We start from the raw sequence: 26,077 nt of genomic DNA, 5'->3' as shown, positions 1-26,077 counted from the left end.
TTGATATCAATTCCAGAAACTGGAAATGAAATTTTATTCAAAATAAATTAGAAAAGCAGTTCAAGTCAAATTATAATTGCTGTAAAAATTTCTTCGTCCTCCATAAAATTCTAATGAATAAGTTACGTGAATTATCCTATATATACAGTGTGGCCCGTTCTACATCGGGGCATGCCCATAAAATTTATATTTTTTCTCCGATTTTGATAAACATTTTTTTCAATTGTATATCATGAAAATATATACTTATACATTGGCCTATTTAGGGTAATTTTTTAGGCTAATACACTGAAAAGATTATGCTAGAAATCATTTCTAAAAAAATAACTACCCCACTGGATTAAACAACTTCTGAAATGAGTATACATCATAAAAAATTATGTGTGTGAAAAATTAAAAATTATTTTGTCTGTAAATACATATTTTCATGCATTACAATTGAATAAAAAATATATTAAAATCTGACAAAAAATAGACATTTTATAAGATTATCCCCCTTTCACATGGCACACACTATCGAAACGTATTATATATATTTTAATAGGCATATTAAAATAAATATTATTAGAATATTTCAAGTAAAAGTGTTAAAATGCTCGGAGCAAGTTCTAATATTTAAAATGGCAGCTGCATATTACTTAATTATTTCACTTTTACATTCGTTTAAAGTCGTTTATTACAGGCGAGAAACCAACGACCTTCACTTACATTGCACATTGTTGTAAGTACAGATATATTATAAACGGTAGACAAAGGAATTTTTATTATGGCTAATTTTGTCATTAACTGCTACAGATAATTACTAATTAATTTTTAATGATTGACAGGTTCAAGAGCAGGAACAAACAGTAAAGCCTTAAAATGTGCAAATATAATCCGGTAATTTTGTAGGTTAAGGTGCATAAAGTAATTAACCTTTAACTGAAGATTCATCCAAAATTAGTGCACCAAAAAAAAAATATTTCAAGGCCTTCCATTTTTGTTCTTTTAATCACAATCGATAACGAATAATGCAAATGTCATGATTTATTATAATAATTATAAAATCGTGTTGCCCCTTTATATATCGCTGTTTTTAATCAGTGTTATAATCCACTCCAATTAAAACTGAGCAACATAATCAATGTACTTTGTAAATTTTTCCAACCGTCCAAAAGAGCGATATAATTTTTAACATCCGAAGGTGGTTTAGTGTTCTTTAATCTCGTACACTCATTTATAATTAACCAGTTCAGGTCCACGTTTCACAATCTTAATGTATTCGGTAGTTTCGAATCTGTTTTTTTTTGTTGATAAATGGGATAGGTCGAGTAAAAAAACCGAATTTGTTTGTTTATTTGTTGTTTAAAACAATGAAGGGGTTGGTCAATCAAATCGAATAGTTTGTATGAAATTAAAGCCGCAATTACAAAACGTTTACACGCTTCGTTTGAAAATCTTCACGGTTTCGAAATAACGGTTACGCAAAAAATGTGTTTTCTTATAAATCAGATTTTATAATTTCAACAATAACTGTTGATGTTTCCATAAATACATAGTTAATCATTGATTTCTTTTTTTTTTGTTGGTTGCTGTGAATGATGTGTTAGAACAGGAAGTTGTATAATATTAAGAATGACATTTAAATAAGTATTTTTGATGGTTGACTGATCAATTTATGAGTGTATCACAAAAGATATCTATTTAGAAACTTTTTTTGGAAACCTTGACGGAATTTCAGCATTGTGAAGGTCACTGATTATCTTTTCAACGAGTCTTAATCTTAATTATTTGCACTCGATTTAATTTAGGAAAGGTTTAATTGTGCAAAAGCTGTTGCGAAACTATTTTTTAATTGTTTTTGTGTTACTTTTTAATTTTGCAGCCTCTATCATCGACACATAAAAGCCAATTTTAAAGAATGTCATTTAAGTATTCAACTCAAATAAATTAAAATGTGTAATAAATAGTTGTGACAATTTGATTTATGTAAAATAAGGATGCCAAGGCTTCAAAAAATTGCAATATTATTCCATGTGCATACTGCATTCAAAAACGATAATTTCGAGCTGAATTGTGAGACGTCAAAAGCAATTATACTTTGCGGTTTCGTACGTTCACCGTTCGTAATCCTGCGAAAGGATTAACGACCTTGAACGTCGCATTCGATTCGCTTTCGTTGATTTTTATTCGTAAATGGAAATTGATCGTTTTTCCGATAATTAGAAAATCGATAATTTAGTCAACGGACCAAAACTCGAATTTGAAATTTCCTCCAGTATAATTATGGGCTACAATTACACATTGTCATGTTCTAGTTAATCGTAAAACGCCCCATTACTTTTACTATTCGAAAAAAGGACAATTCGATATTATTCTAATGGTGATTAAATATTATTTTAATGGTGACATGGTAATTTAATAGAAATTTATTGTTATTTTATGTAGTTATGTAAAATTTTAAATAACGATCAAGTGGAGCAAGTAAAAGTATTGTTTAAAAAATAAAGAAAATTAACAAACATCAAATAAAAATGCAAATAAATCGTCCAAAGTTTTACGTAATACCAAGATTTTAAAATAGGAAAGTCCGAATTAAAAATCGCCATTAAAAATCAAGTGGAGCAAGTAAAAGTATTGTTTAAAAAATAAAGAAAATTAACAAACATCAAATAAAAATGCAAATAAATCGTCCAAAGTTTTACGTAATACCAAGATTTTAAAATAGGAAAGTCCGAATTAAAAATCGCCATTAAAAACATATTAATAGAGATGAAAGGTTAGATGGTCATAACATAATGGTTTTGGGATTTTACTGCTTTCACAGCTTCAGCTTTTCGCTCGATTTTTGTTTGGAATTGTGTCATCCTCACTTCAAGCATTATCTTGTTACACAAGTGCAATTACTGTTCGAGAAATCAAAAGATTATTGTTTTAATTGTTGAAAATTACAGAACAGTCAGTCGGTTTTGAAACGGGTACAAATATTTGAATAGATTTAGGAAGTAGGATTTTTAAATAAAAATCAGTCAATTAACTCAAGGTTGTAACGGTGATCAGTTCTATTTCGCAAATTGCAATTAAATCAATACAGTTATTATAGTTATCGTTGGCTTTAATAATATTACCACGGGGTAATTAATTGATTGCAATACAAGGTTTTATAATATGTTTTATTAAACTAGTTCATGTATGTAAAATTTACCTGTTTCTTATTTACAGTGGTGGCTAAGGATATTGCTGTTTTTTGTTAATTAGGAAATGCACACCTCTAATTTAATGCAATCAAAATGTTAAACATTTAATAATTCAACAAGATTTCATATCCAAGCTTTCAATTGGTTCAAGAAGCCACAACTTCAACATGATTTTCTATTTCTGTTGAACTTGGATTCACCACTCTTCGCCAAATACCTGGAGGATAATTAATATATTTTTGTGCAATTTTTAATCTAATTCCTTTACTAATTCTCCTAATTTCTCAGTCCACAAATGGTGTTTGTTGTTAGAACACGTTCTTTTTGTATTTTTAAATATATGTGTTGTTTCATATTTGTTAATAATATTGTAAACCATTTCTTGGAAGCGATGTTAGCAATGCTTGAACCTTGATGTTTCATGTTTTTCCTCTTCTCTATAGTGCAATGTTAAATAGTGTCACACTCTTCGTCAAATATCTGGAGAATAATTAATATATTTTTGTGCAGTCTAATTCGAGTATTCGTTTTTAATACCAATGGTTTCTTTACTAAAATATATCCTTGCAACTTTTGTTCATTCAGTTGACGTTCTACTAGACACATTAATATTGAGTGATTCAATTAATCCATTTTTTATTTGCCTAGAAGGCAAGAAATGGTTTAATTTACTGGTTCCTCTAATTTCTCTGTCCACAAATGGAAATTTTTGTTAGGACACATTCTTTTTGTATTTTTAAATATATGTGTTGTTTCATATTTGTTTATAACATTGAAAACCATTTCTTAGGAGCGGTGTTAGCAATGCTTTCCTTTTCTCTGTAGTGCAATGTTAAACAGTGTCACACTCTTTGTTAAAATCTGAAGAATAATTAATATATTTTTGTGCAGTCAAATTCGAGTATTCATTTTTAGCACCAATGGTTTCTTTACTGAAATATATCCTTGCAAGTTTTGTTCATTGAGTCGATTTCCTACTATATACACTGATGGTTTGTGTGACTCAATTAATTCAATTTTATATTTGCCTAGAAGGTAAGAAAGGATTTAGACTGATTCTTATAATATCTCTGTCCACAAATAGTGTTTTTATAGGACACATTCTTTTTGTATTTTTAAATAAATGTATTGTTTCATATTTGTTAATAATCTTCTAAACTATTTCTTGGGAGCGGTGTTAGCAACACTTGGACCTTGATGTTTTATGTTTTTCCTCTTCTCTGTAGTGCAATGTTAAATAGTGTCACACTCTTCGTCAAATATCTGGAGGATAATTAATATATTTTTGTGCAGTCTAATTCGAGTATTCATTTGTAATACCAATGGTTTCTTTACTGAAATATATCCTTGCAAGTTTTGTTCATTCAGTCAACGTTTTACTAGACACAATGATATTGTGTGACTCAATTAATTCATTTTTTATTTACCTAGAAGGCAAGAAGAGATTTAGTTTACTGATTCTTCTAATTTCTTTGTCCAAAAATGGAGTTTTTTGTTAGAACATATTCTTTTTGTATTTTTAAATAAATGTGTTGTTTCATATTTGTTAATAACATTGTAAACCATTTCTTGGGAGCCATGTTAGCAATGCTTGGACTTTGATGTTTCATGTCTTTCCTCTTCTCTGTCACACTCTTCGTCAAATATCTAGAGGATAATTAATATATTTTTGTGCAGTCTAATTCAAGTATTTATTTTTAGTACCAATAGTTTCTTTACTGAAATATATCCTTGCAACTTTTGTTCATTCAGTTGACGTTCTACTAGACACACTAATATTGAGTGATTCAATTAATCCATTTTTTATTTGCCTAAAAGGCAAGAAAGGATTTAATTTACTGATTTTTCTAATTTCTCTGTCCACAAATGGAGATTTTTGTTAGGACACATTCTTTTTGTATTTTGTAAATATGTTGTTTCATATTTGTTTATAACATTGTAAACCATTTCTTGGGAGCGCAGTTAGCAATGCTTGGACCTTGATGTTTTATGTTTTTCCTCTTCTCTGTAGTGCAATGTTAAATAGTGTCTTCGTCAAATAACTGGAGGATATTTAATATATTTTTGTGCAGTCAAATTTGAGTATTCATTTTTAGTACCAATTGTTTCTTTACTGAAATATATCCTTGCAAGTTTTGTTCATTCAGTCGACGTTCTACTTGACATAATGATATTATGTGACTGAATTAATTCATTTTTTATTTGCCTAGAAGGCAAGAAATGATTTAGTTTACTGATTCTCCTAATTTCTCTGTCCAAAAATGGAGTTTTTTGTTAGGACACATTCTTTTGGTATTTTTAAATAAATGTGTTGTTTCTTATTTGTTAATAACATTATAAACCACTTCTTGGGAGCGATGTTTAGACCTTGATCTTTCTTCTCTGTAGTACAATGTTAAATAGTGTCACAAAACGTAAATACAGTAGTAATCATTATTAAAACAACTTTTTAAAATTTTAAATATTATGGCCATAACTATTTCATATAATATGAACTGTTAAACTATTCTAAAAGCCAATATTTTCTTAGTCTATAAAATAGTCATAAAAATAACAACTTGTATTTTTGAAAGGAATTTTTATTGATTAAATGTAATGAGTAACATGGGTAACCGATTTGGACACTGATTTTTTTCTTAAAAATCCATCACATTGCCATTGCCATTGGAAAATTTTTTGATATTTGAAAACAATAATTAGTTATTTTCAAAAATTTGTATCTCAGCTTCTATATAACTGAGAGATTCCATTCATACGACATTTTTCTCTGTGAATCATCATCTTTATTTCTGTTATTTCAAGAAAAAAATCGGCGCCCATTTTCGTCAATACATATAAAATACACCTTGAATTAAATCATTTTATGAAATATGTTACAAAATTTTAAATTTTATGCTATTTGTGGTAAACTGTTCAGAAAGTGCAACTCAAAAACCATTACTAAATACGCAATTACAAATTAAACACACAAACCGTCGTTAAATCATAATTTCACATCAACTATATGAAGTGATTTTCTCCAAAATCCGCCTCCTATGATTAAGTGACTGTGACCCAGAAAACATGTAACCGAAAAACATTTCAGATGCATTTGCACATCTTCAGAAAAGTCCCCCCGAGGCTCTAATCATGCAATGCGGTGTTGCAAATGCGTTTACAACAATAAAACTGTAATTAAAGTCATCGCGTGTAATCACCTGGCTGTTTTGCATGCAATAAAATCTAAGATGCGGTTTTAGAATGTTAACTGGGAACCTTGTTGAGTCAAAATCGAGAGAAATGTAGGTACGTTGATTTTATCATAATCACAAATTAACTGACCCAGATTGATTAACAAATGTGTAGCAACAGTGGAACAATAACATGTAAATGAAAAAGCATTTTTACACATTGTTATTTGTAACCGACACTTCGTATCAATTGCACAAGTAAATCGATCAAAATCGATCGACAAAAGTGATCTCTATCTTCGCGTTCGTAATTTCACTAGTTAATAATTCAAAAACGGGCGGAAATTATAAATAATTCCGACATCCGGTCTAATTGCACGAGATGTTTAACAAAACGTGAACTATTTTATTAGTTACAACGCACAATTTGTATAAATTATCCAGTGCTAACAATGAAAATGATTCACTTTTACTTCCCAAAACGGGCATTTTATAATTTAATGTTCAAAGTTGAAAAAGTGAAATTCCAGAAACTGAAAGTTTGTTGTTCAACAGCACGATAAATCGGGCGCGTCAAAAAAATGATAATCTAAAACGATTGCCATTTCTAATTATAGTTAAACAAGGCTGCATCTAAAAATGAATTCAAATAAATCTGCCCACTTTGAGGTGAATCATTTAACTGTTTTCTTGACGGACGTGCATTTAAATATCACGTTTATGCGATGTGTCAACGTCTTCGTTTTTATTTCAATGACGTTTTAGCAATGATTTATTAAACAAACTAGTTTACAATTTAAACAATAAAACTGTTTGATATTTTATGAAATAGTTGTCATTAAATTGGTGTAAAAATGTTGATTTCTAAATTTGTAAGAGCAATGACATTATTTAGGCGAATTAAACATCTGCTACCATAAAAATGTTGGGCAACTTGAATTTATTAATATTGTTATTCGTGATATATTTAAATTTTGTAATTTTAATAAGGTTTCACCTTCTGGGTATTTTATTGCATGATTTAATAGTTTTATTGGCATTAAAAGAGGAAGTTGTAATTAAGATTATCACAAATTTAACATTTGGAAAAACAGATTTTAATTTAATTAAGAATTATTAATTAATTTATTTTAATTTTAATTGTTTTGTCATAAAGATTGTGCTATAATTAGTTACAATTTTCCTTTTATTTAATGTTCTGTTATTATGGATAATATGTTGTTAATTAATGTTTTTTACAATTTTATTATTATTAACTTTCTCTGTTATATTTGTGTTTGTTTACAATTAATTTTAAATATTGTTTAGAAATTTATAGTCCAAGAATTTTAGGACATTTTTTATTCTAATTTGAATGATTTCAAAAATAAATATAAGTTTGAATAAACAATGTAATCTCCTACATAAATTTATATATATAAAATTCCATCAACAACAGATTTTTTAAACTAGTAATAAAACTGATATCACCAAATACCTATGGAAATTAATAAAGCAAAATTAATTAAAATTAAAGAAAAAAAAAGCTTAAACTGTTAACAGTTTCAATTTTCCAATCAATACTTAAAACTCTCAATGGAATAAATGTTTGATGCAAATACTCTTCTCTAAGAGCATTAACAAGCTCCTCCAAATGTTGGATTAGAAATTTAAATTTGTTTTTGAAGACGGTGTTCAATTGGATTGCAGTCTGTGAACGCGGTGGAAACTAAAAAATCTAAAGAAGAATTTAAATAAAAATCTAAAAAAGAATCAAAAAGAGAATCTACAGAAGAATTTAAAAGAAAATCTTTCGAATAATCTCATTTAAAGAAGATTCTAAGAAAGAATCTAAAGAAGAATCTAAAGAAAAATCAAAAGAAGAATCTAAAGAAGAATCTTCCGAAGAATCTAAAAGAGAATCTTCCGAAGAATCCAAAAAAGAATAATCTAATTTAAAGAAGATTCTAAGGAAGAATCTAAAGAAGAATCTAAAGAAAAATCAAAAGAAGAATCTAAAGAACAATCTAATGAACAATCTAAGAAGAATCTAAAAAAGAATCTAAAGAGGAATCTAAAGAAGAATCTAGAAAAGATTCTGAGGAAGAATATAAATAAAAATGTAAGGAAGAATCTTAAGAAGAATCTAAAGAGGAATTTAAAGAAGAATCTAAAAATGATTTTGAAGAATATATAAAAGAATCTAAGGAAGAATCTAAAGAAGAATTTAAAGAAAAATCTAGAGAAAAGTCTAAAAGAGAATCTACAGAAGAATCTAAAAGAGAATCTAAAGAAGATTCTAAGGAAGAATCTAAGGAAGAATCTAAGCAAGAATCTAAGGAAGAATCTAAAGAATCTAAAGAATCTAAAGAATCTAAAGAATCTGAAGAATCTGAAGAATCTGAAGAATCTGAAGAATCTGAAGAATCTGAAGAATCTGAAGAATCTGAAGAATCTGAAGAATCTGAAGAATCTGAAGAATCTGAAGAATCTGAAGAATCTGAAGAATCTGAAGAATCTGAAGAATCTGAAGAATCTGAAGAATCTGAAGAATCTGAAGAATCTGAAGAATCTGAAGAATCTGAAGAATCTGAAGAATCTGAAGAATCTGAAGAATCTAGAGAATCTAGAGAATCTAGAGAATCTAGAGAATCTAGAGAATCTAGAGAATCTAGAGAATCTAGAGAATCTAGAGAATCTAGAGAATCTAGAGAATCTAGAGAATCTAGAGAATCTAAAGAATCTAAAGAATCTAAAGAATCTAAAGAATCTAAAGAAACTAAAGAATCTAAAGAATCTAAAAAATCTAAAGAATTTAAAGAATCCAAAGAATCGAATGAATCTAAGGAATCTAAAGAATCTAGAGAATCTAGAGAATCTAGAGAATCTAGAGATTCTAGAGAATCTAGAGAATCTAAAGAATCTAAAGAATCTAAAGAATCTAAAGAATCTAAAGAATCTAAAGAATCCAAAGAATCTAATGAATCTAAGGAATCTAAAGATCTATTCCAGTGATATAAGATGTACCCATTGGCTGGCTAATTGGCCCATGTTCCAACATTATGTTCCCTGTTTAACAGAAGATGTGAAAAACATCTTCTGACCCTAAAACCACCTTCATGCATCCTTCTTCTGACAATAGACAGACTTACAATAGTTCCAACGTTTGCATGAACCCTGGATATAGAGGATATACGATTTCGTCTAACAAAAATAATCAGAAAACGGTCCTGTCTTTTGGTGGCAGCTTACTTGTTGAATCAGATTGCCATATTGTAAAATAGCAATTATAGCAGCAGAAGAATGTCTTTTTTAAGAATTTGACGATGCTCAACAACAAATAAATTGAGAATAAAATACATTAAAATCCACAAAATACGTTTTTTGAAAATGAAAATTGTAAAATTAATGGAATACTATCTATTAAATATATAAAAAGTAAAATAAATTTGACATACTATCCAATAGAGCTGCAAAGATCAAAATAATACATATTGAAAATATTTTTAAATATATTTAATTTGAGAAATTCGTGTTAACCACTTCAAAAGACACTTAAATTAAACTTTCAGATAAAACCAATGGAATATTTACATTTACACAAATTTTTGAAATTCCTACAAATAATAAATTTGAATATTATAACCCGGAATAGAAATCATAAATTTGAATATTAATTGACGTTAATGATTAGCAAATTATCATTTGCATTTGAACGAAAGTGTTACACAACTTATCTCATCTCCAAGATCTACCAAAAAATTATTAGGTCATTCATAATGCACAAATTATGTTAAATAATTAAAAAGAGATGAGTTTTGTGCAACTACCAAATGTCAAATTTCGATATAAAACCGTTCTAATTGGAATTTCGCAACCGAGCGGAATTAAACTATTTCCAATTAATTTGTGATTAAATATTACCGATTTAGGTAAATTGCTAAATTATACCGTTACTTAACCATCAGTTATTTTTCGGTAAAAAATCATATATAACTTTAAAAACCGACATGTTCATTTGTACGATATTTTCAATTCCAATTATTTATATAATTGCAGTGTTGTTATATAATGAAAGGATAATATGGCAAAAATATTTAGTCCGACAAATTGAATATACGTGTTCGGTTCACAATCTATCGTTAATTGCGCAACCACATTTGTTATGCTTCAGGAAAACATTCCGAAATGCCCAACTCTTAAAGCACCCACGTTAAATTATCAATTCCACATCAATTAACAATTCAAATAGTCATGAAGATGCAGTTTTGATTTTCATAGCTTTCACCTTCGAATTCATTCAGTTATTCGCACGTTATTCGGTGGGCGGAAAACACCGGAAATTCTTAGGCAAAGGAGTAACCGTATAATTCTACAATTTTGAATAACAGATTAGATGTTGTAACGAACAAAAGAACACATAATTTAACTTGTAACTTAATCTCCGACTTAAATCAACAAAAACCATTATTTTTACAATTAATTCGAGTCATATAAAATTCGTGTTGTGCAGTTTAACTTTTAAGGACAACATTAAAAACAGAACCGCACCCAAACTTTCATATGTCGACCTAGAGATACGAAACCACGTAAACCAGCATCGAATCCGTTTGAAACAATTAAATAGACATCAAATAACATTCGGATCGTCATTAATTTGAACAATAACTTTCGTCGATTATTTAATCAATACATATGCAAATCGATAAGTTGCTGAACAATCACTAACGATTCGGCGTGAACAAAAATGATCCGAACGAAAGTTTAACACGTTAATTATGCAACGTGGGTTTTGTGCAAAACTGTTACGAACATAATTACTGTTTTATCGAATTGTACTTACGGACGGTGCACGTCTTTGGGCGTCTGCGCACAACAGGCAGACAAGGAGTAGAATAATTGATGGCTTCATTTTGATCCAGTTGGTCACATAAAAATTATTTCACTCAGAACACGTATGGTACTCTACTCAGAGTAGGATCCTGAAACAAAGGAAAACGTATTAGAAATATTGGATTACAAGATTTAATTAGGTTCATTTCCGATAAATGCTGATATTAGATCAAGGATAACGAGATTTATTTTTATTTTAAGTTTTTGTATTATTATAGTTAGTTACATGTTAATTTAAATTTTCTGACGTAAGTTAATGTAAGTTCTTTTTTTTTTCAGAGTATGTAACATGAGGAAGGACGATCGTACAAAAAGATGGACGGGAGAAGGCTAAGTACAAAAAACTCTTTTTTTCAGAGTCTGAAACATGAGTAAGGACTATGGAGCAAAAAAATGGACAGGAAAAACAAAGTAAAAAAACTATTCTTTATTAAAAAAAAGGCTAAAAAGATGGAAAAAGATACAACAAGTTAATACAAGTCTTTTTTTCAAACATGATAAAAAACGACGGGATAGAAAAATTGAGAGGTAAAGGCGAAGTACAAAAAACTATTGATAAAAAATATTTTATTGAAAAATTGATAAGATACTTGATCTGTCGTAAGTTAATGCAAATCTTTCTTTTTCAGAGTCTGAAACATGAGGAAGAACAAAAGGGTGAAAAGATGGACTAGAACAAGCAAAGTACAAAAGACTTTTTTTTAATAAAAAAGAATATTAGGTATAAAAAATGATATGATCATCAATCTGACATAAGTTAATGCAAGTCTTTCTTTTTTAGTCTGAAACATGAGGACGAACAACATGGTGAAAAATGGATAGGAAAAAGCGAAGTACAACAGACTTTTTTTAATAAAAAAATGTTTCGAATAAAAAATGACACAATCAATGTTAATATAAGTTTTTTTTTCAGAGTCTGTAACATGAGGAGGAACATCGAAGCAAGAATATGGATAGGACTGGTATAAAAAAGTATACTTATTATATAAATATCCGAAATAATTACGTATAATTACTTTTAAACATATCTTTGCAAAAACAATCAATCAACTATATTCTTTATATATTTCCTTTAATTCATGTTTTATGTTTGAGTTTTACTTGAAATGACCATATATGAGTTAATGCTTGGCAATTAATTTTGAAATACAATAACCAAGTGCCAATAATAAATCTAATAAACACAATTTACACATATAATTTACAAAAATAAAACGTTTCTCTCGTCTACCAGCATTGAAATCTCACGAGTTGGTTTATTTAATTTGAAATTTTATCGTTTGGCGTTACATTAATGATTGAAACACTGAAATTACGCACATAATTTTCAATATTAATAACAACAACAAAACGTAAAACGCAGGTTGAACGTTCTCAACTTTCCCACAAATAGGAAGAGACAAACACACGAATGCAGCAGCAAATTTTTGTGCCTTTTATTTACATTCTATCCGCTTATTAACAAAGATCATTTAGAAATTATAATAAACGAAATTTTTCTCGGATTTAATATAAATATTCATTTGATAAATTTTCACAATAAATACACTTTCGAATAGAAAAAAATGGTTTTTTGACCTTTCCAAGCTTTCGAAGCCGAAATATGTAATATATTCCGGAGTCATCGGTTAAATTACGCAACCTAAGCCCACCAAAATGTAATTTATACGCTGACATTTCCTATTCTATCTGGACTGGTATTTAGAATCTTGATTTTTTAATGTCGGATGATTAAGATGTGCAAAAAAATACGCTTGTGGGTCGCGTTTTGTTATCGAAAATCGTTCACTTTCTACAGGAAATTGGTCGCAATTAATATCATGAACGCAAATTTACGTAAGATTTTTTTTCCATCGCAAATTAATGTGGATCAATTTTTCGCATATTTTACTACTAACTTGTTCTATATTTAGGAAAATTCTCTAATGATTAAATAATTAGTGCGACCTTCCCTTTTAAAAATTGAATATTTCACCACGTTTAATTAGTGTGTCAACCTTGCGAATAAATTATATTAATTATTTACGTGAAAACGCGGAATATTGTGGGGCTGTTATTTTAATAAATATAACTATTTAAGACAACAATGCGGTATAAATTTGATTTTCTAATGTTGATCCAACGATGCAAATCGCAATTTACCAACTCACGGATTTCCTAATGTTTGTTTTCATGTTCGGATTCACGCATCGTAATGTTACACTTCACATTGAATTTCTTGGATGGATTCTATAAGTTTCTCTTAAAAAACAAAAACTATATTGTCAAAGTAATTTGTTGTGGAAAGTTAATTAATGCATATATATGAATTATTTAAATTAAGTAAATATTCGATCATAAAATGCTTTTAGAAACTTATATTTTAACAGCTCTGTTAATGAAGTAAAAGAAGTAAAACTCCTGTCATGTGTGAACTAAATTTGGAAGGTTTAAACGAGTTTTAACTCATATTTCATAATAACTGTAACATAACTTAATTACTATAAACAATTTCAGAAGTGAATTGACAATTATGAATTCAATTAGAAAGTGTATTCGAGTAACTTTATCTTTTATTAACGTAATTGACGTTACAATAGTTAAGATTTGTGTGTGATTAGAATAAGAAGGTCTGACATTTTATTAGGAATGTTTACAGAATAATAATATAACGCAATGAGTAATTTAATAGAAAAATACATTCTCTTTTTTATTTCAAATACGTTGTTATTTGTTTTGTAACGCTAGAAAATGTCTTAACTTTTTATAAAAATACAGTAAATTCATTTTTGACTGAATGAAGATGTTATTTATTTTTTTAAAAAAATTTAAAAGACCTCAGAAGATATTTAAACTTCAATAGAATCACAACATTTATATATTAAATTTTTCAACCTATTTGAATTTTTATATTTACATATATATGCATTAAAAATATATTGTTATTAATTAAATCCCCCAGAAAGCATTATGTTAAATTTATCAGTTAATTTTTAATGATTTAAATCACCAATGTTATAAAAAAGCAATTTTTTAACACAATACAGTCGTTTCATAAAATCATTAGAGATGTTAATTGCTTCAGAATTGTTCACATTTCACCCTTAGATCACTTGTCCGTACATAAAAACCCAAAACAACTAAAACAAAATACAGAAATCAATCAATAACACACCATAGCATCAAACGTCGAATTAATCCTGAAACTTAAATCGATCATCCGACACTGAAATTCACAAACATGCCACCACTACAAACTAAAGTCGGTCCTAAACGTCGGCAAGAAAAAAATTTTTAAAAAACCAACAAATGTTGGCGTGGACGCGTCGTAAAACGTACTGTGCACTCGGACCGTTCGGAATCGCGTCACGTCGAGGAAACCCCGAATTGTGGTGGTGTTCAGAAGAAAAAAAACTGTATCAGTTTCCCTCTCACCTGTCCTTTCTCCTGCTGCCGGTGAGCCGTCCCCACTTCTTTCGGACCGTGCGGTTCGAGCAGGAGAGCGACATGTGCATTCGGCAGGAAATCGAGCCGGCGTAAGGCGATTGATTACAAGTGCAGTTGCACGAATTTCTGTTTTTACGACTTCTTCGGTAATCATGCAGGATTTTTTTTAATCAACACTTCTTAATTTCTGATGGAATTTTAAGTTTTTACTATAAAAGTAACATGAAATATTCTTTATTTTTATACAATTTAGTTATTTCAATTGAAAGAAATTGGTTTGGCATACTCCTTATCAGCTCATCCAGATGATTTTAATCCAAAGCGTCCCATATTGCTAGAAGGAGTTGTCTTAACTCTCAGGTAATGTGAGCACTGGGTTGGTGAGCAATTAATGATCTTCCAATCACATCCTGGGCATGTTCTGCAATTCAGATCAGGAGACATGACGTCCAGTAGCCAAAATCAGGTCTTGTCTAAGAAATTTCTTATTGGGTCCGCTCGTGCTCCTCTGAATAATAATCGGTCTTCCCGATCAAATGTTTCTCTTAGTCAACCTTCTCTAGGCCAATCTAGCACATGTCCAGTCTCTAAAAACCATTGATAGAGTCTGCACACTACAGATTCCTCAATATTAATTGCAGAGGCCACATCAACTTGTATTGAGCTAACCTGAATGATCCTTAAACGATGAAGTCGGTCAGCTTCTGATAAATGACGTCTCTGCATGATTTTAAGAAAAGATAGTAGAAATTGATTGTTAATTCTCGAACAGAATTAAAATCAAACTGATATTTAAATATCGACTGAAACCCATGATGCATTTTTTCGACCTCGTTGTTTTTTGTCTAAGATTTTATTGTTTTCATTTTTACGTTTTCATTCACAAATAATCAACGTATACAGGGCATATAAAAATGTCTGGTTAAATATGTTAATATTCTTTTTTCGATCACTTTATTCTGTACTTTAGTAGTTTACTTTGTTTTATTTAATACTTATTAAATATATTATAATTGTAGTCTTATTATCTTTTGAAATGTTTTTGTATTTATAATAATAAAAAGTTTATTAAACATTTCATTATTTCAAGACCAAATCATTTTCTGGGTTACGACACCCTCTTCTCAGATTGGAATAAATAATTAAAAGATTATTCCTTATCAATAATATTAGCAAAAACACACTACATAAAGACAAGTAAAAATTATCCAATTTCATTTGAGTTTTCCTAGGAGAATCTAATTTTTTATTAAATCTCAGATTATAAAAATGCATATAAGATGAATTTTATTTTAATTTCTTGTTGCCCTTTTATTTTTAATTAATCGATATATTTAATATTCATACAGAAACATTTAGATAAATCTAAAGGTTAGTTATTATTGCAAAATTTTGCAAATACCAAAATGCAAATTCGGCAAATCGTCTTCAAACATCCAAAAATAGATCAGACCAATTCTACTGACCCCCAAACAAAATCGTGCAACCGTCTACATCAAATTAGCGAAAAAAAAACATTACGTAAAACCGTGTTACATAATCTGTAGCTGGAGTCTATTCACTCCCACCCCCATAATAAATGAGAACGAAAAAATTAGCGCGGTCGTGTGTGTATGTCTGTTGTCGTGTTAAATAAATGGACATCGGTTTTCGCAGCCGCATTCGTAAGCAAATCTTAAAGAGACTTTCAGTTTCCTTCAGGTGACCCGATTGTGCTTAAACCATTCACTTCTATATTTAATCTAAATATAATTATTCGAACTGGAACCAGATAATACAATACAAAAATTCTCATAAATGCTAATTACATTCAACCCTCTAATCTGTTACATAATTATTAAAAAATAGGTAAAAAAATTGAAAGTGTTAAATATTTTAACGGAGTGTCATCATCAATATTGCTGGCCCAATATCGGGTTTCCGATTTCTTAAAAGAGATGCTTTCTAATGTCGTCTACATTTTGTTAGGACGCGTCGGAGAATGGTATAGTTAGCGTGAAAGTGTCAACTACTTAATTTCATTCCACATTTAACGTTTTTTAACTTATGGATGTCACAAGAAACATGTTTTATGTTTTAATGCCCCGAAAATAATTTAAATTGAATGAATTAGAGTAATTTTCGCATTCTAAAGTAAGTGGCTAAAATTATGCAATATTAGTATATACGTTTGTCGTATCCTTGAATATCAATATCTGATTCAGTTAAATTTACAAAATGACAATAAACAATGTCGAGACAATATTGTGGGGTGTGGTCGAAATAATTGTGCGAAATAAACTTGACCACAAATTTATTGTGCTTAATTAAAATTACACATTAAATAAAAATGTTACAAAAAATGAGAATACATTTTAAGAATGGATAAATAGTTGTGATACTTTAAACAATAATTCTAAATAATCAGTGTAAATAAATTACATGATAAATACATCTCATTTATATTTTTGTTTCTGGTACAGGTAAGTCCATCAAACTGTTAAACTCCTGCAATTCATCTGATTAACTGGAATAGTCTGTTTCTACGATTACAAATTTTTTGCCTTTTTGAAAAGAAATAAAAAACTATGAACTATCAATACATTTAATGAATTGTAAAGTATCCCTTACAATTCATTGAATTTTATATTAGTAATCAAACATATAGTAAATGGTAGATATCTTTAATTTACTGTTTTCGTAAAAATAAATGAATGAATTTTATAACATAACTTCTTTTATCAATTGATTAGTATGCGAAACCATCTATTTTGAATTACAGAAATACGCAGATTCAATTTTACAGTTTTCTGTTCGTAATAAACCCTAATAAATTTTTAATTAATTATAAATTGTTTTATTTATTTGTTCCCAACCCAATAAATATTCATCACATAGCACTTCAAAAACTTGTTTTTCAATCAATTAATTTATGAAAAAAAGTGCCACCTAGAACAGCATTGTCGAACCGTTAAAGATCTGTTCCAGTTTTCTGCTTGTAAACTTTCCATTTCACAGTTTTCTATTCTTAACAAATTCAATGTTAATATCATAATACATAGATGACGCTAGTATGTGTACATTTTAAGTTACAAATTTTGTTTCTATTTGTCCGCGACTTTGGTTTGCAAAATTTCAAATAGTTATGATCATAGGATTGGTGCCCGGAGAGAGGTCCGTGAAAATCGGACACTTGCCTCCGAATTCCATCTTGTCAAAAAAAAATGTTTATTATGGTCCATTTTTTAACAGGATAACATTGAGCCTGTTCCTAATAACTTTTGGCGGGAAGTCACAGATTAATCAGATTGCTAACTACATACTTCCATTTTTGGTCAAGATATCGTGACGTCAGAGTTTTACTCCTGATAAGTTTTGGCGGGAAATACCTCTTACTACATTCTGTTGCCCTGTTAAATTTTACACTTTACTGTGCAGATTTTGAAGAAATATCAATATTGTATCAGGATAACATAAACGCGAGGAGGTGTCGAGCTTTGCTCCTAATAACTTTTGGCGGGAAGTCACAGATTAATCAGATTGCTAACTACATACTTCCATTTCTGGTCAAGATATCGTGACGTCAGAGTTTTACTCCTGATAAGTTTTGGCGGGAAATACCTCTTACTACATTCTGTTGCCCTGTTAAATTTTTCACTTTACTGTGCAGATTTTGAAGAAATATAAATATTGTATCAGGATAACATAAACGCGAGGAGGTGTCGACCTTTGCTCCTAATAACTTTTGGCGGGAAGTCACAGATTAATCAGATTGCTAACTACATACTTCCATTTTTGTTCAAGATATCGTGATGTCAGAGTTTTACTCCTGATAAGTTTTGGCGGGAAATACCTCTTACTACATTCTGTTGCCCTGTTAAATTTTTCACTTTACTGTGCAGATTTTGAAGAAATATAAATATTGTATCAGGATAACATAAACGCGAGGAGGTGTCGAGCTTTGCTCCTAATAACTTTTGGCGGGAAGTCACAGATTAATCAGATTGCTAACTACATACTTCCATTTCTGGTCAAGATATCGTGACGTCAGAGTTTTACTCCTGATAAGTTTTGGCGGGAAATACCTCTTACTACATTCTGTTGCCCTGTTAAATTTTTCACTTTACTGTGCAGATTTTGAAGAAATATAAATATTGTATCAGGATAACATAAACGCGAGGAGGTGTCGAGCTTTGCTCCTAATAACTTTTGGCGGGAAGTCACAGATTAATCAGATTGCTAACTACATACTTCCATTTTTGTTCAAGATATCGTGATGTCAGAGTTTTACTCCTGATAAGTTTTGGCGGGAAATACCTCTTACTACATTCTGTTGCCCTGTTAAATTTTTCACTTTACTGTGCAGATTTTGAAGAAATATAAATATTGTATCAGGATAACATAAACGCGAGGAGGTGTCGAGCTTTGCTCCTAATAACTTTTGGCGGGAAGTCACAGATTAATCAGATTGCTAACTACATACTTCCATTTTTGTTCAAGATATCGTGATGTCAGAGTTTTACTCCTGATAAGTTTTGGCGGGAAATACCTCTTACTACATTCTGTTGCCCTGTTAAATTTTTCACTTTACTGAGCAGATTTTGAAGAAATATCAATATTGTATCAGGATAACATAAACGCGAGGAGGTGTCGAGCTTTGCTCCTAATAACTTTTGGCGGGAAGTCACAGATTAATCAGATTGCTAACTACATACTACCATTTTTGTTCAAGATATCGTGACGTCAGAGTTTTACTCCTAATAAGTTTTGGTGGGAAATACCTCTTACTACATTCTGTTGCCCTGTTAAATTTTTCACTTTACTGTGCAGATTATTGTATCAGGATAACATAAATGCGAGGAGGTGTCGAGCTTTGCTCCTAATAACTTTTGGCGGGAAGTCACAGATTAATCAGATTGCTAAACTACATACTACCATTTTTGGTCAAGATATCGTGACGTCAGAGTTTTACTCCTGATAAGTTTTGGCGGGAAATACCTCTTACTACATTCTGTTGCCCTGTTAAATTTTTCACTTTACTGAGCAGATTTTGAAGAAATATCAATATTGTATCAGGATAACATAAACGCGAGGAGGTGTCGAGCTTTGCTCCTAATAACTTTTGGCGGGAAGTCACAGATTAATCAGATTGCTAACTACATACTTCCATTTTTGTTCAAGATATCGTGATGTCAGAGTTTTACTCCTGATAAGTTTTGGCGGGAAATACCTCTTACTACATTCTGTTGCCCTGTTAAATTTTTCACTTTACTGAGCAGATTTTGAAGAAATATCAATATTGTATCAGGATAACATAAACGCGAGGAGGTGTCGAGCTTTGCTCCTAATAACTTTTGGCGGGAAGTCACAGATTAATCAGATTGCTAACTACATACTACCATTTTTGTTCAAGATATCGTGACGTCAGAGTTTTACTCCTAATAAGTTTTGGCGGGAAATACCTCTACTACATTCTGACATTTACTCGCTTACCTTTAGTAGTCTTTGATCTTAGCACTCAATAAATTAATTATAGGAAATGGGATAATTAAAACACAAAGTAATTGTTTTATTTCCGTTTATTTTTTACAATAACAAATTTATTGTTTAATATTTATACATATAAATAACATCTTTAAAAACAATAAAAACTAAATACAGCACATATAGATTGCAATTAACATCGTAGCTATTTAAAATTTCATGTAGTCCTCGAAAAAACATCTTCCGTAAAAGTCGTAATAATAATAATAGTAATAATAATAATAATATACCTATCGAACTAGTAAAATCCCTTAAATTTAGAACATCTTTGTCAGCATTTGAGTACTTATAAAATTGGAAGACAGAGGCCAAAAAATTCAACAAACTCAAAAATCAAGATAAAAACTATAAATTTAGTTTGGCACAGAGAATGATCATGTCCGCGAAATTAATCCCAAGCGCGGCACAAGTTTCACCGCATACTAAATTCTGCTGGCGAAATCATGGGAACGGAAATCACACTACATTTTAAAAACTATTATTGCTTTTCAATTGGGTTCATCGATATGTTTGTTGGAAGTCTCAAAACTCACCGGCGGTTTCACTGGGATAATAGTGGCCATTCAATTTGATGTGTTTTTATTTTGGATGACTATTTTGGTCCTTGTATTCCATCGAATTTGAGACTTCCAACCGCTAAGTTAGAACATAGAAAAATCTATCGACAATTATCTTTTAAAATAGGAAGAGCACATTCCATATATGTATAATATACATGTATATCACGAGAAATAGAAAAAATATATCAGTTCGAACTACTCTTCTACAACCTCAAGACATTTTTGTTTTTGTCCACCCTTTCAACAATCTACCCCCGAATTTATTGCTAACCATTTCAAAAGTTTCATCTTAAATTTTTTACAATAAAATTTTGAATAGTGCACTCTTGTCACTTCACTCTACACATTAGAAAATAAGAAAACAACGAAAATGGCAACCTAAACAAGAGCACACCTTAATTGTATATTTATATAGTATATAATAGAAAAAACCTTTACATTACTTGTAGTACTACCCGAATAAACGCGACGGAACTTTGAGATCTGAGGACAACATTAAATTGAGCAAAACCTATTACATAACGCGCCTCAAAGTTCCGCCCGTTTCAAATCATAATTAAGCAGCTACTGGTCCATTTAAAACAGCTATTATTATATCTACACGTAAACAACATTATTTAGTGCGTTTTCAACGAGAAATTGATTGTCGCTCGTGCAATCACATCGAAATTATAGCGTTAGGGAGTAATGTAAGGGATTTTTAGTCAGCTTAAGAGTTAACGAAAAAATTGGTAACGATTATACTTAAATCAATTAATTGTAACAAACTATAACAATGTAGATGACTGGAAATTATACAAATAAATATTTTAATTATTTACAATAATTTGCGTTTTGAAATGTGTGGCTCCGCTCAGTTAGGTAAATAATAAGTTTGGTGTTTGACTCGGAGCACCAATTCCAAAACCGTGTATATATAAAAAAATTGCATTCAAACTTATTTACAAGATATTAAAGTTATGTAGAAGACTCAATAAATAATTTTCAGTCAGTAAGAGTAAAAAAACAATCCTTAGATGTACATTTTTTCAATTCATAGGTATTTTTTCTATATATAAACGAAAACATAAAATATATTAGAATATAATAATAACAGCTCAAGTATATATATATTATATCAACGTAACTAATGTTTTTTGTTAATTCGCTAGGTTTGCATTTACTTGTTGTTTAAGACTTTTCTTGAATATTACCTGTTCTGGCATATTTCTAATTCGCGCCGGTGTTTCGACCATTCGTCGTTGTTGTTGTTGTTCGACAATATTTTGTTGTTGTTGTTATTGTTTGTCGACCTCCCTAAAAAAATCACAACAATTAATAAGTAAAGTATTCTAGTAATAGTCACCTTTCGTACGTAGCAATCTAGGTTTGAAGGGAGCGTGCTTCTCCTCCGCCTCGTTTTCGTTAACGTCGACGTAATGGGAGAGTTTCGGTATCTTGCCGCCCTCCAGGTTACCGGAATTGTTGCGCTTTCTCGTCGAGTGCGCCAAATTCAGCAGCGTCTCCGCCCCCTCCTTTATCCTGCGCTCTTCGTCGTCCTCGAAGTCGATTTTGCGGCACGTTTTGCTCTTCGTTAACCTTAAATCAAATTAAATTGTAGACTAGTTAATGGATGTTCTAGAGTTAGTTACCGGTCGTCGTCGTTTTCCTCGCTGGAAACACCGGCGCTGTATGTGTGGTCTTGGCTGGGAGACGTCGTGATGATCTGCCACACACCCTTGATCTTCTTGTCGCTCACCCTCGGCCCATTCTTGAGACTCAACATCACGGCGGCGGCGTCCCTTTCGTCCAGGCTTTCCTCGCTGTCCATCTGCGTGGAGGCCAGCTTCCTCGCCAGATAGGGGAACAGCTGAGGATTGGGGAGACGCACCACGTTGTTCTCGTCCGACTGCGACTTGGCGGAGGGTTTCATGTACGAGGTCGGGTCCAGGTTGGCGCACGGGTGGAACGGCGATCGGGTCAGGGCTTGGATCAAATTCGGTTTGTACTGTGGGTCCACCGTCCACAACGAACCCTTCCCCAAGTTCTGAAAACAATAAAAAGTAAAACCGTGCTAAAAATGTTTAAACAGTTCAATCAGTACCGGGGCCTTTTCGACCTTCTGGAAGCACTTGTTCAGGGACAGGTTGTGGCGCACGCTGTTCTTCCAGCCGGTAGGTGCGTTTTTGAAATACGGAAAGTGTTCCAGGATCCACGCGTAGATCTCCTTGACGGGCAACGCTTTTTGCGGCGAGTCTTCGATGGCCATGAAAATGAGGCAGCTGAACGAGTACGGTGGTTTGTTGTTCGTGTGCACGAGCGGGTCGTACGGTATGTTGTGCGGATGTTTGTTCTTGGGCGTGAAGCTGTTGGTGTACGGGGACGGCGCCGCTGCTTCAGGTGGGGTGCCGTCCGATGACTCGGGCGTCTGGTGTTTCACCGGCGTGCTGTTCATGCTGCTCGAAGGAGATGGGTTTATGTTCATGTCTGAATAAAATGAAAATCAATTAAAGTTTGATTAATACACGAGGATTTATTTTGTACAACCTTTTAAGAGGTCTCTGTTTTGCAACCAGGACAAACTGGTTAAATCGTCGTCGGTGATTTTGCTCTGGCTTTGGGCGACCGCCAGCAAGAACGAAAATGGGGATGTGGCGTCCTGGATTGGAGTGCCGGCTACAGGACTGCCCGGTACCGATAGTTTCGGCGTTAACGCCACGTCGCTTTGTGGTGAATTCGATCTTTCTGGTGACATTGTCTAGTTGCTTTCAGTTAATTTATACACTACCTAAAAGAGAATTTAAATTTGTTACAAACAATTAATATACATTTTTCTTTTGATTTATTATTTTCATTTAAAAATAGGTTTATTATCTAATTTAATTTATGAACAATTATAAATCAAGTTTTATCACATTTTAAACGCTAAGATAACAATTTAGAGTGTTACAACAATAAAATTTAATAAAATGTTACACAATTTTGTGATTATTAAGTACATTATCACCAAACGCACTATTTTAATTCAAAAAATTATATATAGTTAACATTCTACTACCAAATTAATGAATATTACTTATCAAAACCACAATTTTCTATTATTTTTGTTTATTTAGATAAACATCAATTTCAAGATAAACACTGAAAAACATGTTTATGAAAACCATGAATTTATTTATGTGTTGTCCACCTCTGTGTTTATTGTTAACCATTTTAGTTTCATAAATTTTATATATAATAAACAAATAAATAAACATTCAATTGTGCACTGGTGACACTCCATACATTTTAAAATAGAAAACTACGAAAATGGTAACATACACAAGGGCGCCCCTTAAATATATAACATATTTATGAAGTATACAATAAAAAAATTTTTAATTAGTTGCAGTCTCGAATATACGTGACAACATTAAATTGAACAAAGCTATTACATAACGCGCCTGAAAGTTCCTCTCGTTTCAAATTATAATTAGGTAACTACTGGTTAATTAAAAAACAACTAAAACAACACGTAAACAACATAATGCGTTTTCCACAGCAAGTTGAAAGTGGCTCATGTAAACATATTGGAATTGTAATGTTGGTTTTAAATACCATTTTAAATTGGTATTTTAAACATATTGGGATTGTAACGTTGGATTTAAATATCATTTTAAAATTGATATTTTTAATATATTGGGATTGTAACGTTAAATTTAAATATCATTTTAATCTTGATATTTTAAACATATTGGGATTGTGACATTGGATTTAAATATCATTTTGAATTTGGTATTTTAAACATATTGGAATTGTAACGTTGAATTTAAATATCATTTTAAAATTAGTATTATAAACATATTGGGATTGTAACGTTGGATTTAAATATCATTTTAAAATTGGTATTTTAAACATATTGGGATTGTAACGTGGATTTAAGTATTATTTTAAAATTGGTATTTTAAAATGATACTTAAATCCAACGTTACAATTCTAAAATTTTACACGAGCACACAATAACAATATTTTATTAATCAATTCTCAACTTTATTGATATTTGTTTGATATCGAGATAAACACTGACAACACATCGAATTAAACAAATCGTCATTTTAACGATCCCCCGTATCTTAATTATAACATAAACAGATGCCCCGAAATTTTTTTATTAGTTAATTGTGGCCTGAAGAAGTTAACGGAAATTGTTTAACCTCGTTTTCAACGTTGGAATGTGCGGTGTAATTTCGACAACTCCGCAAATAACAACAATCACTGATATTGTTTATTCCACCATTTTGCAATACGATTTCGATTTGTTGTTGGTTATTGTTATTAATGCGTGTGCGTTTTTATGTAATGTTTATTCTTAGCAACCCTGAACTGATGTGAAATATCAAGTAGATCAGTAAAAGTAAAACAAAAATTGCGTGATCCCAACCATCTTCCAACTGAGATAAATTTATCCCAGAATAAATTTTCAGTAGTTGTGACATAACAAACGTAAAAAATGACTAAAACCAAAGAATATTCGGATGTTATAAGTTATTGGTTAGGGCGAATTACGTCCAAAATTGTCCAGATAAAAATATTGTTTACCAAATTTAGCAATAAACACACAATACGTGGTACGTAACAACGACCTAACCACATTTTTCGAAAGGACGAAAACGGCCCGAAATAATACCCAATTTATAATTAGACCGTGCGAATGTGCAACGTTAAAACAACGATCGGTTTTAGCGACAATGTCAATTGATCAATTCAAATAATATAGGTCAAATTTCAGCCATTGGATGTACAACAAAACGTGCATCCGAATTGAAATTGTCGAGTAATTCGCCAACGTTTCGTTAACAGGACACCAAAATGACTTTGCCGGATGCTCGATTAACAAACGACGCGATTCGATGTCACATAACGTTTTTCTAAAACTACCTTTTATCAGTAAATCCTAATAAACTACACTAAAAACTTCGAACTGTTTCAAGAGCACACCATTTTATGCCACCCAAACACATGATATCACTGATTTGTTTGAAGCCATGTTTATTAAAATGCGATTTGAAATTTTCGCGCCACACCCCAAAAAATCTTTTTGCAAACACATAATTTACATATATTTTATTTAAAAGTCTTCTAAAATCGATCCCGCACTTTATTTTGTTGTTAAATGAAGCAATTAATGAAAAATAACACTTTAAAAATGAACTGTCAAAACCCATATCAACAAGTTTTTATTTAATTCATAGTAATTGCTTTATTGATTTTTAATGCAAAACTATGTTTCTACTAAAATTATCCAAAACAACAGACAATAATTGTAAAAAGGTGATTTTTATCAAGATTCCTGTGAAGTTTACTGAAATCGTTTACTGACGTCACCCAACGT

At 30.8% G+C, this 26,077-nt stretch overlaps 2 protein-coding genes across 9 annotated transcripts in view; both read right to left on the bottom strand.

Moving 5' to 3' along the window:
* Positions 1 to 15,597, bottom strand: part of LOC109597249 (mucin-3A) — a 35,945-nt gene extending 20,348 nt beyond the window's left edge. For all 7 annotated transcript variants that reach the window (XM_049969560.1, XM_049969561.1, XM_049969563.1 and 4 more), the window contains exons 1-2: positions 14,373 to 15,597; positions 11,169 to 11,307 (exon numbers count right to left, since the gene is read on the bottom strand). In XM_049969560.1, the coding sequence (XP_049825517.1) occupies positions 11,169 to 11,237 (69 nt within the window). In that variant the 5' untranslated portion in view covers positions 11,238 to 11,307; positions 14,373 to 15,597. The remainder of the gene's footprint in view (positions 1 to 11,168; positions 11,308 to 14,372) is intronic.
* Positions 15,598 to 20,184: 4,587 nt separating this feature from the next.
* Positions 20,185 to 25,720, bottom strand: LOC109607673 (forkhead box protein N3-like). Of its 2 annotated transcripts, none has more exons than XM_020024147.2 (6): positions 25,624 to 25,720; positions 23,254 to 23,494; positions 22,811 to 23,193; positions 22,359 to 22,753; positions 22,073 to 22,305; positions 20,185 to 22,023 (listed from the first exon to the last, which is right to left on the bottom strand). In XM_020024147.2, exons 2-6 carry the CDS (start codon positions 23,459 to 23,461, stop codon positions 21,917 to 21,919), a joined length of 1,326 nt encoding a protein of 441 aa, XP_019879706.2. In that variant the 5' UTR covers positions 23,462 to 23,494; positions 25,624 to 25,720; the 3' UTR covers positions 20,185 to 21,916. The 2 variants fall into 2 exon arrangements, with proteins under 2 accessions (XP_019879706.2, XP_049825530.1); XM_049969573.1 differs by having other exon boundaries at positions 22,082 to 22,305.
* Positions 25,721 to 26,077: the final 357 nt, after the last annotated feature.

Source organism: Aethina tumida, chromosome 7 (assembly GCF_024364675.1).
Source record: "Aethina tumida isolate Nest 87 chromosome 7, icAetTumi1.1, whole genome shotgun sequence".
Taxonomy (NCBI): domain Eukaryota; kingdom Metazoa; phylum Arthropoda; class Insecta; order Coleoptera; family Nitidulidae; genus Aethina; species Aethina tumida.
The sequence above is the reverse complement of the archived record's forward strand: the minus strand, read 5'-3'. Positions and strand labels throughout refer to the sequence as shown.